Below are 14,859 nucleotides of genomic sequence, written 5' to 3' on the forward strand. Positions count from 1 at the left end.
ATCAGGTTGAATAATGATTGTAAAGTGATGAACTCCAGAGAGTCACTCACAGAATTAAAATAAGAGATGCACACAAGGCTGGTCCACCAACCTTTGATGTTACTAAATGTCAATAAAAGAAAGGTTTTACACTAAAATATGCCACACCATCTGACAGTTCCATATGCCACATGAGCACAGCCCATCTGATCAGGACGTCTGTCTATTTTTCTATCCCCAAATACTTATTTAGTTTCCATTTACGTGAGACTGTCATTCACTTCAATGATCCTTGGGGTAGCAAGTTCCACTTGCATATGATCCCCAGGAATTCCCCAACGGATTTATTAGGCGCTGGCATATTTATATGTCCTAGTTTTGAATTCTTCAAGTGGAAAGTAGCAACATTCAACTTGCTCAGCCAACTCCATCACCTTGGATGCAGACCAACACCTTCAACTTGCTAAGGTTTTCTACATCAGCAACACACATTTCTACAATGCAAAACATCCCAAGACTTTAACCAGGAGTATTATAAAACAATATTTGATAGCAACTACATTTGCAAGTATTAAAGTGTAAGGGGAGCAAGTGTAATTAAATACGGATGGAAAAACAAAATCATGTTTAATGGAGAGAAAAGCAAACACCAAAAAGGTTTGGGGAGTGTAAAATAATCCTGGTAAAGATCTCCAGAAATAAATCAAATTATTGTTTGTTAACATTCTTGTCAAGTGTCTTGGGTTCAAACTCTCTTGGTTTTCTCTTGCCTGTGCTAGCTTCTTGTACTGCACGGACCCCGTAAGGATGGCCATGAGGTCTAACATTTACACACCTCAAAAGGACAACTTCATCCTACATGGCCTGTGTACAATGCAATCCCAATTGCAGTGCTGCATGTACCCATATAGATTAGAGGAGACATTGCTATATAAATACAGGTTGTTGTTGCCTTGACAAATTAACCAGCAATATGGTAAGTGAGCACAAAGGTGGACGGTATCTTATAACTCTTTTTTTAAGCTCTTATTGTTATTCAGTGACATTGCACACCCAGTCTCTTAGAAAGAAGAATAAATGAAGAAAAGTCCAAAGAATACTTAATAGGAAAAATATAAAACAAGCTATGACACCAAGCCATTGAAGGCCAGAAGACAAAGTTTGGTCTGAGAGGAAGGCTTTCAGAAGTGTCTTAAAAAGGTGGACACTGAGGTGAAGAGGCAGCAAAGAAAAGTTGAAGACAACTGAAGAGATGAAAACCAGAGGAGATGTACTAACAGCTAAAATTGGAGGAGTGCAGCTATTGGAGTGTGGATTAGTTGGAGGAGATTACACAAATAGGGAGGAGACCAGAACTTTAAAGTCAAGGTATAGTTGGACAGGAGCCACAGTAGGTCGACAGGCACAGGGGAATGGGAATTGCCAAAGACAAGACATAGCTAGCAGTTTTGAACGACCTGAACTGAAGAGAGGACCGTATGAAGGAGAGCAGCCAGCAGTACACTGGAAATAATTAAGTACTGAGAGGTAATAAAGGATTAATGAGGGTTTCAGCAGACAAGCGAAGATGGGACAAGGTTAGAGGTGGAAATTGACTGTCTTAGTGATGTACACGAGTACAAGACCAAGAGTTCATCCCAGATTGAAATAACTTCAACTTTGCAAGCAATCTGGTGTAATCTCAGATAGGGCTACGGGGAGAATGCGGGTAAGTGGAGTTGAAATGCCCATCAGCCATGATTGAATGGCGGAGTGGACTCGATGGGCCGAATGGCCTTACTTCCATTCCTATGTCTTATGGTCTTAGGTGCCAGGAAAAAGGATGGTGTTGGTGGTTTGAAAGGAAAATTTAGAGTGGAGACCAAAAACAATAGTTCCAGCTTTAGGCATTTAAACTTAAAGGAAATGGCTGCTTACCCTCTAGTGGACATTTTTAGCAATAGCTAAAAGTGAAGAGTGTCAACAGAAGACATGTGAAAACTAATGTTGCATTTTCAGATGTCGTCACCAATGGTCAGCACACAGATAGGAAACAGCAGGAGGCCAAGGGTTGATACTTGGTGCTCAGAGCTAATGAAGTGTGGGGCAGGAAGCAAAGCGCTCACAGGTGATTCACAGATTGTGATTAAACAGCTAAGAACAGCAGATGAGAGCAGTCCCACTCTGCTGGATAACAGTGGAGTGGCTCCCTTTTGAGACTTCTTGTGGCGCAGTGACAGTGTCTCTACCCCTGGATTAAGAGACCCAGGTTCAAGACCCACCTGCTCCAGAGATGTGTAATAACATCTGAGTAGGTTGATAAGAAATAGAACAGTGGGATGGGAGGTACGGTGGCTCAGTGGTAAACACTGCTGCCTCACAGCACCAGGACCCAGGTTTGATTCCAGCCTCGGGCGACTGTCTGTGTGGAGTTTGCGCATTCTCCCAGTGTCTGCGTGAGTTTCCTCCGGGTGCTCCGGTTTCCCCCCACGATCCAAAGGTGTGCAGGTCAGGTGAATTGGCCATGCTAAATTGCCCATTGTGTTAGGTGCATTAGTCAGAGGGAAATGGGTCTGGGTGGATTACTCTTCAGAGGGTTGGTGTGGACATGTTGGGCCAAAGGGCCTGTTTCCACACTGTAGGGAATCCAATCAAAACTAATCTAATCGAAAAGAGTGGCATTGAAGGAAGATGATGCGGTCACCTCTGCCAAAAACTGCAGACAGAGTATGGAGGTCAAGGAGAAAATATAACTTCACTATCCTGACATGCTTGATATCAGAATTTAACAACACCCTTATCAATCCCAGACGTAAAACTGGGAAAAAAAAATCAACCTAACACCAATTACCATTTTTGGAAACTTCGATCATTCCATGTGTAGATGTGTTTGCTAATGTCACTGAAAGAGTCAGAGATGTACAGCACACAAACAGACCCTTCGGTCCAATTTGTACATGCCGATCAGATATCGCCCACCCCAATGTAGTCCCACCTGCCAGCACCCGGCCCATATCCCTCCAATCCCTTCCTATTCATATACCCATCCAGATGCCTTTTAAATGTTGCAATTGTACTAGCCTCCATCACTTCCTCTGGCAGCTCATTCCATACACGTACCACCTTCTGCATGAAAATGTTACCCCTTAGGTATCTTTTATATCTTTCCCCTCTCACCCTGAATCAATGCTCTCTAATACTAGGTTCCCCCCACTCCAGGGAAAAGACCTTGTCTATTTACTGTATCCAGGCCCTTCATGATTTTATAAACCTCTGGTGCTCCAGGGAAGATAGCTCCTGCCGATTCAACCTCTCCCTTTACCCTGACAACATCCTTGTAAATCTTTTCTCATCCTTTCAAGTTTCACAACATCTTTCCGATACGAAGACCAGAATTGCACGCAATATTCCAAAAGTGGCCAAACCAATGTCCTGTATAGCCACAACTTGACCTCCCAACCCCTGTATTCAATGCTCTGACCAATAAAGGAAAGCATACCAAACGCCTTCTTCACTATCCTATCTACCTGCAACTCCACTTTCAAAGAGCTACGAACCTGCACATCTTTGTTCAGCAACATTCCTTAGGACCTTACCATTAAGTGTGTAAGTCCTGCTAAGATTTGCTTTTCCAAAATGCAATACCTTACACATTTATCTAAATTAAACTCCATCTGCCACTCCTCAGAACCTGTTTAAACGGAGGTACCTTTCTTCACTGCCCACTATACCTCCAATTTTGATTTCATCAGCAAACTTACTAACTATACCTCCTATGCTCACATCCAAGTCATTTATATAAAATGACGAAATGTAGTGGACCCAGCACTGATCCTTGTTGCCCTCCACCAGCCACAGGCCTCCGGTCTGAAAAGCTACCCTCCAACCTCTACCTTTGAACCAGTTCTGTATCCAAATGGCTAGTTCTCCCTGTATTCCATGAGATCTAACCTTGCTAAACAGTCTCCCATGGGAAACCTTGTCGAACACGTTACTGAGGTCCATATAGATCATGTCTACCGCTCTGCCCTCTTCCTCAAAAAAACTCAATCAAGTTCATGAGACATGATTTCCCATGCACAAAGCCATGCCGACTATCCCTAATCAGTCCTTACCTTTTCAAATATATGTACACCCTGTCCCGCAGGATTCCCTCCAACAACTTGCCCACCACCATCAGGTTCACTGGTCCAGAGTTCCCTGGCTTGTCTTTACCACCTTTCTTAAACAGTGGCACCACATTAGCCAACCTCCAGTCTTCCGGCACCTCAGCTGTGACCATCAATAATACAAATATCTCAGCAAGAGGCCCAGCAATCACTTCCCTAGCTCCCCACACAATTCTAGGGTACATCTGATCAGGTTCTGGGGATTTATCCTCGTTTCTGCATTTCAAGACATCCAGCACTTCCTTCCCTGCAATACGGTCATTTTTCAAGATGTCACCATCTATTGCCTGATCCCATCAAAATTGGCCCTTTCTCCAATTTAGAACTTCAACTTTTAGATCTGGTCTATCCTTTTCCATCACTATTTTAAAATTAAAAGAATTGAGGTTACTGGACACAAAATGCTCCCCCACTGACACCGCAGTCATCTCCCCTGCCTTATTCCCCAGAGTAGGTCAGGTTTTGCACCTTCTCTGGTAGGTACATCCACATACTGAAATCAGAAAATTTTCTTGTACACACTTATACACTTCTCCATCTCAACCCTTAACACACTATGGCAGTCCCGGATATGTTTGGAATGTTAAAATCCCCTATCATAACCACCCTATTATTCTTACAGATAACGGAGATCTCCTTACAAATTTGTTTCTCAATTTCCCTCTGACTATTAGGGAGTCTATAACACAATCCCAATAAGGTGATCATCCCTTTCTTATTTCTCAGTTCCACTCAAATAACTTCCCTGGATGTATTTCCAGGAATATCCTTCCTCAGTACAGCTGTAAAGCTATCACTTATCAAAAACACCACTTCATCCTCCTCTCTTGCCTCCCATTCTGTCCTTCCTGCAGCATTTGTATCCTGGAACATTAAGCTGCCAGTCCTGTCCATCCCTGATCTATGTTTCTACAGTTGCTCCGACAGCCCAGTCCCATGTTCCTAACCATGCCCGGAGTTCATCTGCCTTCCCCGTTAGACCTCTTGCATTGATATAAATGCAGTTTAATTTTTTTTCGATTTGATTACCTACAGTTTGAAAACAGGCCCTTCGGCCCAACAAGTCCACACCAACCCTCCAAACAGCAACCCACCCCCCTACATTCACCCCTGGCTAATGCACCTAACCCTACGGGCAATTTAGCATGGCCAATTCACCTAGCCTGCACATCTTTGGACTGTGGGAGGAAACCGGAGCACCCGGAGGAAACCCACACAGTCCTATCTTGTCCCTGCCTGCCCTGACTGTTTGACTCATTTTTTTTCACAACTGTACCAGTCTCAGATTGATGGCTTATCTCACTATCTCCCTGGGTCCCACCTCTACATCTTATTGGCTTAAATCTTCCTGAACAGCTCTAGCAAATCTCCCTGCCAGTATATTAATCCCCTTCCAAATCAGGTGCAATCCGTACAACTTGTACAGGTCACTTCTACCCCAAGAAAGATTCTAATGATCCAAAAATGTGAATCCTTCTCCCATACACCAGCTCCTCAGCCATGCATTCATCTGCTCGATCCTCCTATTCCAACCTCATTAGCTCGTAGTGTCGTCCCATTTCCCCCCTCAGTCGAAACAAAACGCTGAGAGACATTGTATAGTTTTATCTCCTTCATCTTTATTCGGGCCCTGGAGGGAGAGAGAACGATTGCACAGGGACAAGTTCACGGTCTTCTATGGAACAGCAGTTTCTTAATGAATTATAGAAGTAATTTTACAGAGAGGAGCATCCAGATAAAGCAACATACATGTTGACTGGGTGACCTTTACAATCAACGAGTATCAATAGTAAAGATTAAGCTATCTGCTGTTGCACAATGAATGTTCTTAACCTTAACTAGCTTCACGTAATAAATACTTTTCACCTTGTTAAAGTGACCTTACATACTGAATGCTTCCAATATGGTTAAATGGCTTTACATAATGAATGCTTTTTCAGCTTGTTAACCTATTACAGTTAACAATGAGGTGCTGGAAGCAAGGGTAAGTTCTTATCTGATCTGAGTCATGCTCAGCTGAACCTCGTTTCACAAAACTCAGAACTTAACTCTTTCCCTGCCTGCTTATATCCTATACACATTTTCAGTAACACTAGGAGTAATCCAGATATTACTACTCTCAAGGATCTCCTTTTTAAATTCCTGCCAAACGCTCTATATTCCCCTTTCAGAATCTCATCCTTTTCCTTTTCTATGTCATTGGCTCCAATGTGTATAATGAGCTCCTGCTCAGCTCTCTCCCTCTTTAGAACATTCTGCACCCTCAGACATCCTCGATCCTGGGCATCAGAGAGGCAACCCACCATTCTGATTTTTTGCTGCTGGCCACAGAACTCAGACTAGAGAGTCCCCAAACAGAATCGATCTCTTGGAACCCGGTGTACACCTCATTGCATTACAGCCAGTCTCGACACCAGAAACTTGGCTGTTCATGCCACATTCCGCTGAGAATCCATCACCCCCTACATTTTTCAAATCAGCATACTTGTTTGAAATGGAGATTGCCACATAAGACTCCTGTACTACCTGCCTACCTCTCTTACCTTTCCTGGAGTTAACCTATTTATGTGACTGTATCTGCTTTTTTCTCTTCCTATAGCTGCTATCAAATCACATCCTCTTGCTCTTGCAAATTCCTCGTTGCCTCTAACAGTTGTTCCAACCGATCTATTAGATCTGATAGGATTCGCAACCAACGGCATTTATTGCAGATATAATCCTCAGTAACTCGTAAAAACTCTCCCAAAACTCCCACATCTGACAAGAGCAGCATATCACTGTACTAAAGGCCATTTTTTGCTTCTTCCAATCTGCAGACCCAGAAAATACCACAGTCTTATTCCTCTACAAAACACTGCTCCAGGCTAACAATTCTTATGACTTATATTTTTAAGTTTAATCAAGAAATATACCTGAATAAAACATATAATCAAGAATGAACCCACTCTTCACTACTGTAGACTCCCCAAGGCCACACAAAACTTTTCACTTATCTGTCTCTGTGCTGTGACCTCTCCCAAACAGGTTCCTCAAAGATCAGTTGTGAATCTCACTGTTTGTTAATTTTCCCAGACTCACTCCTGTTTCCAGCGATACATGAATTCAAACAGCAAAGGCAGTAACTGCGCAGGTTCACCTGTTGTGCGTCAGTTCCTAGTGTGAGTTTCTTCCTCTCTCTCCTGCACAGACCAATTGCTGCCTTTGTCTGTTCCTCTCCCTTTAAAAGTGCCATTGTTTTGACTTTTATTCCCCTCCAAAGTTCCAAAACAATGCAACAGCATATAAAACCGTAATCGCTGCTCCTGGAATTCAAGGAAATCACATCCAACATCTAAAATATCTCAAAAAGGAGCAGCCTGTTACAGTCAGAAATTTTTCCCATCCTCCTCTTGGATTACCAAGAATCCAGGAGGGTCTGGCTCTAATTTTTTTAAGACCATAATCCTGGTCCTAGATGTCCTAACGAGCACGTAGAGCACTTTTCTTCACCTATCTGATCAGCTTGTCTCAATATCTTGACTTACCCATAGATTTCTTCATCCTCTGGACTAGGGCGTAGAAATTTCTTAGGAGCTCTCACAACTGGTTCTTCTACTTTAGAGACTGTTAAAAGAAACCATTAAGAGACAAAAATACATTGCATTACAAATTCATCTGCAAATATTTCAAAAACACCATAAAGGCCCCTCCAGCTTCTTCTGAAAGGTCGAGAGCAAAGTGCCGATTTAGAGATTAGGAAATGATGATACATAGCACAAGAACCTAAAAGCACCTCGTTTAGCAATTTCCATCAGTGCTCCCAATTTGTACAACTGGAAAGCAGAAGGTGATACAATGAAACAACACAGAAGGCAGTGAGGCAGCCATCGTGTCTGCATCAATTCTTAGGAAACATAGTATGAGCTGCATGCTCATCCCTACAGCTCTGCAACTTCTTATTCCTCTGTCAACTACTCATCAAACTTCCTTCAGAAGGTCACTAATTAATTTGCTTCCACCACCCTTTCACATTACAGATCATAACATTCTGACTGTGTGAAGAAACAGCTCTCGACTGTCCTGCTCATGAAAACTGTTTGGCCATAATACCAGCTTGTAGCAAGTCTTCAAAATTAATTTTCTCCTTAAACTGCTCTAAAGATTTTTTTCCCCAAATGTGAGTGAACGTGGGGAAATAAAGCAGCAATGTTTTATAGAACATTCACGAACATTATACCCAGAGACAGGTCCTTGGCTCACTGTCTGATGATACTTCACCCTGAATCATCATCTTTGTTGTTTTAGAGTCAGTGGTGTCCTGCCTTTGCCTTTTAGGGCAGAGTGAGGAGACAGCCCTGAGGCCTCACCTTGACTGGGAGTCAAACATTGTTGGCATTAAATGTGACCCATGCATCGAGCTCACCAGCCTCCTCATACATCAGCAGCAATATCATTAAAGTCAATGAACTGGAAACCAGGCATTCGAGTCCTCCTGACTTTGTGGTGTAGAATCCTCATTTAAACAGTGAGGAAGTGAAAGTTGCTACAATCCCAAAGGATCTTCAGCTTTGTCTAACCTGAACATCTCACGTCTCAAGGTTGAGAAGGCACAGCCTGCAGAGTGAGCTCAACCAGTACAGGCACTGAATCCATATTGTTGACATCGCTATCAAGAACCAGCAGATTGAGTTAATTGACCTGCATTTAAACTATACAGATACACAGCCCTTCCCAACTAACTTGGGATGTCAGTGTTGTGCCTACCTCTGTAGTCATCCTCATCTAGCTCTTCCTTCTCAGAGTCAACAGCAGCAGGCAAATCACTCTTTGTTGCAAATGGAGTGGGCATGGCTCCCATTCGTGCCAATCTATGAGCAGGCTCCTCTCGAGAACTGAACAAAAACAGTTACAAATAACCAACCACAAGAAAGAGTTATCCAAAGAGTTAGAAGAACTCAATTGACAACAAACAAACAGAGAGGAGAGAAATAAACAAACCGTCACTGTTAAAAACAGAAAAGACTCATTATTCAGATGGCATCTGTTTATTAAAATGATCAGACATGAGGAGGGAAGCAAGATCATAAAAGATTAACTGGAATTACAAAAATTCCATCTGCCTCTTTGCAAGGTGAATAGAACTGGTCATTTGAGGGGCAAGTCAGATAAATACATAGGAGAGAAACCAATGCCAGGGAATCTTGAGAGAATGGGAGCAGGCTCTTGTAGGCCACAAGACCAGCAGATAGCCTGCATTCTGTGCTCTAAACACGGTCACACATCAAAAATTAAAGTAGATTTGTGTTGCAAAAGAAAAAATCAATTCCTGTCAGCCATCATACATCTTGAATCGGACTTCTTGTCATTGCCTTTTCTCGGTAGCAGTTTCATGCAATCAGGATTGCTTCGATAATTAAAAACTCTGTTTATTTCAGGACCAGTCTAGATATGTTAAAACACACAACTTTCTTTTCAGCATTATTCAAATACATGTTGCTGAAGTTTTTCATCTTGCACACAATCAGGACCACAACAGATTGTTGCAATTGCCTTGATATGCAAGATAAAAGGAGTCAACAACATGCCTCCCTTTGCTATAATATCCAAAAAAAATGCTTTTATTTTTAAAGCGAAAAGAATTAAGTCAACCAGCAGTAAAAAGTACCTTTTCTTGTCAACAATTCTTCCTGAAGAATGAGAGGAAACATCTGAAGGTGGTGATCTCCTTTCTTCTGGAGGTGGTGAATAGGAGGGGTTTGATTCAATTTCAGAAATATCTAAACCAAAACAGATAATTTTTTTAAGAACTATATACACCACTTCCTTAAATACACCATGCGTGATCAATATAAACACAAACAGAAGGTCAGTTGGATAGTGTTTACACTAGTATCCTAGAATCAAAGAATCCCTACAGCATGGGAGTAAGCCATTTGACCCACCGAGTCCACACCTATACCCATCTTTTGTAATCCTGCATTTCCTATTGCTACCTCACCCAGCCTGCGCATCCCTGGACACCATGGGCAATGTAGCATCGCCAATCGACTGTCTGTGTCTGTCTCTGTGTCTGTGTCTCAGACTGGGAGGAGTGTGCCGTGGGTCAGTATCATACTGAAACAGACTGGGACTATGTGTGTGTCAACCGGAGCACCCAGAGAAAACCAATGCAGACTCCAGACAGAATCACTGGAGGGTGGCATTGACGTGACAGTGCTAACCACTGTGCCACACTAAAATCATACATTAGAGTGTATACATTAGGAGAAGTGCAGGAATACCAAATTTCAAGTGACTGAAACAATTTCTACCACAAGGGATTGTTGAGCGAGGTGCCATTTTTGTATTTGTCCTGATGAGTGCAAGGTGAAAAGTTTCTGCAACATTCCTCTCTTCAGTAAGATTTTAAACAAGCAATTAAAAATGAAATCTGGGGCCTCAGAATACTAGCCCAGTGATTCCACCACGACACCATCATCTCCCCATTCGAACAAGAGAATTCAGGTGGGAAGAGTGCGAGCGGGAGGTATAAGTGAGCAACAGATTATCCCCAATCATTGACGTTTTTTTATTTTTGACCAGGGTGTCTCAATTAAACAGATATTGACAAGTCTACACTGTAAAACACAAGTGACATTATGCTATCATTATTGCAGCAACACAAGTTTAACTTGGAAAGCACTCCATTTTGTGCTGATGCAGTACAAATAGAGCTTTCTCAAATATTCTGTAGTGCTTGTCATAAAGTCAGAGTGTCATTCAGCACAGAAACAGACCCCTCAATCCATCTTGTCCATGCCGATCAAGTTTCCCTAACTAAACTTGTGCCACTTGCTTGTGTTAGGCCCAGATCTCTGTAAACTTCTCCTATTCATGTGCCTGTCCAACTGTCTCTTAAATGTTGTAACTGTACCTGTATCTAGCACTTCCTCTGCCAGTTCATTCCACATACGAACCACACTGTGACAGAAAAGGTTGCCCCTCAGGTTCTTTTTAAAAATCGCTCTCCTCTCAGGTTAAAAATAGTTTTGAACTTCCCCATTCTAGGGAAAAGATCTTTGTTATTCATCTGGTCTATGCCCCTCATGATTTTACAAACCTCTAAAGGTCACCCCTCAACCTATGTTCCAGTGAAATAAGTCCCAGCTTATCCAGCCTCTCCTTATAACTCAATCCCTCCAGTCATGGCAACATCCAAGGTAAATCTTGTCTGAGGAGAAAGTGAGGTCTGCAGATGCTGGAGATCAAAGTTGAAACTTTATTGCTGGAACAGCACAGCAGGTCAGGCAGCATCCAGGGAACAGGAGATTCGACGTTTCGGGCACAGGCCCTTCTTCAGGAAATCTTGTCTGAACCCTCTGCAATTTAGTAATATCCGTCCTATATCAGGGCAACCGTAACTGCACACAGTACTCCAAAAGGTGGGCTTACTAATGTCCTGTACAACCTCAATATAACGCCCCGACTCCTATACTTAATGGTCCAAGTAATGAAGGCAAGCATACTAAATGATCCTTAACCACCGTCTACCGGCAATGCAACTTTTAAAGAACTGTGTACCTAAATCCCCAGTGGTTTCCAGTTGACAACACTACTACTCAGGGCCCGACCATTAATTGTAAAAGTCCTGCCCTTGTTTGTTGTAGCAAAATACAATAGCTTGCATTTATCCAAATTAAATTCCATCAGCCACTCCCCTCAGGCCATCGACTCAATTGATCAAAATCCCTTTATAACTTTCGACATCCTTCTTGACGGTTGACTATACTGCCAATCAATCCTCATAACTAAAGTTTCTCATTCCTGGAAGTGTTCTTGTAAATAATTTATCCACTCTCCCAATGCATTCACATTTGGAGGTAGCAGAGAACAATGATATAAAAAGCAAAAGGTAGTGGTGAAGTAGTCAAACTAAACTGCACTCAGACTCTGCACAGCTCACCCATTTGAAAGCTGAAATACAGTTTTGTCAGACAGTTTGATACCCTACCATTCTGGTCAATAAGCAGAAACACTAAATAGGCTGGGGAAGGGTGGTAGGGGCTCTTCTCTACAGTGGGAGGATCTGACAGAGGTTTTAAAAATTATCAAGGGTTTAACAGAACTAATGGACAGACGACAGTTCCACTTCTTGGGGAGACCAGAACTAGAGACTATCAATAAATAGTCATCACTATTCAATCCAAGAGGGAAAGCAGGAGAAAACTCTTTATTCAGAGTGTGTTGAGGAAGGGGTGGCTGAGGCAAATAGCATTTGCTGGATAAGCATGAGGGAAGAAAGGAATGGGAGGATGTGCTGATACAGTGAGATTAAAAAGGGTGGGATGGAAGCTAACGTGAAGTACAAATACCAGCATGAACCATTTTCAGTGTTGTACATTCTTTGTGGCAATAGAAATTTCAACAATCAGATAAGGAAATAATTTCATCCTTTAAAGTGAATTCACCAGCTGGATTTATTGACTAGAACAAGGTAATGGTCGCACAAATTAGAAACAAAAAAAAAATTAAATGTTTCTTGTCTTCTATCCTTATTGGGTATGCAAGCATTTAAACTGGTTATTTCATGAAGACTTCTTCTAACTGCCTATATTTTAAGCACAGCAATGAAACAAACACTGAGCGACTGGAAATCTTTCTTACCTACATTACCAAAAATGCTACACTTGCAAGGCAGCAAGATAGTAAACAATGCTAATCAAAAATATATTTGAGGAAATGTTATTTCCATGACCAAATCAGTAACCAATAAAGTAGGAACCAAATATTTCAAAACAACAAAAATCAGTTTTTGGGACATTTCCTGTAGCGTGAAGCTAAACAATTGTTTAGCTAATAATGGAAAGGAATTTTTGTTATTAGTCTAAAAAGAATTGAGGGGGGAAATATATTTGCTGTATAATACTTTTGAGAGTTGGAAAAAGTCCCAGAAGTCACCAAATGGAATTCCTAGAGCAATAAAAAGTTAGTTGTTGCCTGCCGTATTTATTGATAATTAAAAAGGTCACTAAATGACAAAGGAGAAAAGATACTGGATATGCCTTTAGGACTGTTTTCCAGATCAGTACATTTTTAGTTCAGAATTAGAATTTCATTTGGAGGTCCAGATCTGCATGAAGTGAGGAAGTAGGCATGGCAAGAGGATGAACATGATAACCATAATCTTCAGAACTAACAAAAGAACTGAAAGGGAAGAGGTTTCAAATATAGACAACCACAAAACAAATGGTTTAAAAAAAAAAGGGAGATGCAGTTGCACATTATCCACAGTTAGAATTCTTTAAAGAAGAATTCCAATAAGACAAAAGAACTGAAAGGGAAGAGGTTTCAAATATAGACAACCACAAAACAAATGGTTTTAAAAAAAAAAAGGGAGATGCAGTTGCACATTATCCACAGTTAGAATTCTTTAAAGAAGAATTCCAATAAGATTTAAAAAAAAAGGTGAAACCAAAGATTACAGCGCCAGAGACCCGGGTTCAATTCCCACCTCAGGCAACTGTGTGGAGTTTGCACATTCTCCCCGTGTCTGCGCGGGTTTCCTCCGGGTGCTCTGGTTTCCTCCCACAGTCCAAAGATGTGCAGGTTAGGTGAATTGGCCATGCTAAATTGCCCACAGTGTTCGGTGAAGGGGTAAATGTAGGGGAATGGGTCTGGGTGGGTTGCTCTTCGGAGAGTCGGTGTGGACTTGTTGGTCCGAAGGGCCTGTTTCCACACTGAAAGTAATCTAATCTAATAATTAAAATCTACACCAGCACTTACGCCCATTTGGCACATTTGTTATGAAGGTGTAGAGTTGTACTGTACCTTTAAAAGGGAGAGAGGAAGCTAGCAAGGACTGACTGAAAGCACAGTGTCCTGAACAGGGTAAAAATTTAACACTTGGTCAAAACAAATAACAAACAAATTCAAGTTCAGCCAGTTTAAACTGTGCCCCAGATACTAAAATCCAATCGGATTTGAATTTTACTATTTGGGATGGTATCAAAGCAATGAAATGATCTGATGTGTTGGGGTATAAAACCAGACATTTTGAACAGTTAGGAGGAGAACTGCCAAGAAAACCAACAAGTATAGATGCATGCCAAATAGCTGCCTGAAAGGTGCCTGTTCATATGAAAGACCTGGGGAAGCAGAATACTGAAGACAAGACAACAGAGAAAAATCTGCAGAGGAAGATACAAAGAGAAGATTCAACAGCTAGCTGGTTTTGAAGCTGGAGTTTTTTTGTAGCTCTTAAATCGTTTTTTTTAAAAAAGACCAGTATTGTAGAGTGTGAGGTAAAAGATAGGTTTAAGAGAAAGGAGTTGTAAATAATTTGATTAATGTTTTGGACTTAAAGAATAAAATTGTTAATTTTTACTTTAGTGAATTCTGGGATAGTTGAAATTTAACAGATTACAGCGAGAGGTGAGTTTCTCTGTCTGTCAGGTTTAAATTAGCAGAGGGGTGTACCCAGTGTTATTTACATTAAAAGTAACAGTTTTAACATAAAATATTCTGATGTTTTTCAGAGAAGTGGTACCAAACAAAATCAGACAAAACCACTGCAATATTGTAACAGATGCTTCAACATTCATTGGTGTTTGAGGTTTCTTTGTGTCTGTCTGTTAACTTATGTCTGTCCTGTGTGTTACTTGTCAAGCCAGAAACTAACTAAATTAAAACAGGCAGCTAGAAACAAGAACAGACATTTTAAAAGCACTGTTGGTCTGATCTCTGCACAACATGAGCCAGTGACCAGTACAAGGTG

At 41.5% G+C, this 14,859-nt stretch overlaps 1 protein-coding gene across 5 annotated transcripts in view; it reads right to left on the reverse strand.

Annotated features, from left to right (window-relative positions):
• tjp2a (tight junction protein 2a (zona occludens 2)) overlaps positions 1 to 14,859 on the reverse strand; it is a 137,009-nt gene that overhangs the window by 31,943 nt on the left and 90,207 nt on the right. For all 5 annotated transcript variants that reach the window (XM_043716825.1, XM_043716815.1, XM_043716834.1 and 2 more), the window contains exons 8-10: positions 9,772 to 9,883; positions 8,871 to 8,998; positions 7,652 to 7,730 (exon numbers count right to left, since the gene is read on the reverse strand). In XM_043716825.1, coding sequence (XP_043572760.1) covers positions 7,652 to 7,730; positions 8,871 to 8,998; positions 9,772 to 9,883 — 319 coding nt within the window. The remainder of the gene's footprint in view (positions 1 to 7,651; positions 7,731 to 8,870; positions 8,999 to 9,771; positions 9,884 to 14,859) is intronic.

Source organism: Chiloscyllium plagiosum, chromosome 2, assembly GCF_004010195.1.
Source record: "Chiloscyllium plagiosum isolate BGI_BamShark_2017 chromosome 2, ASM401019v2, whole genome shotgun sequence".
Classification (NCBI taxonomy): Eukaryota; Metazoa; Chordata; class Chondrichthyes; order Orectolobiformes; family Hemiscylliidae; genus Chiloscyllium; species Chiloscyllium plagiosum.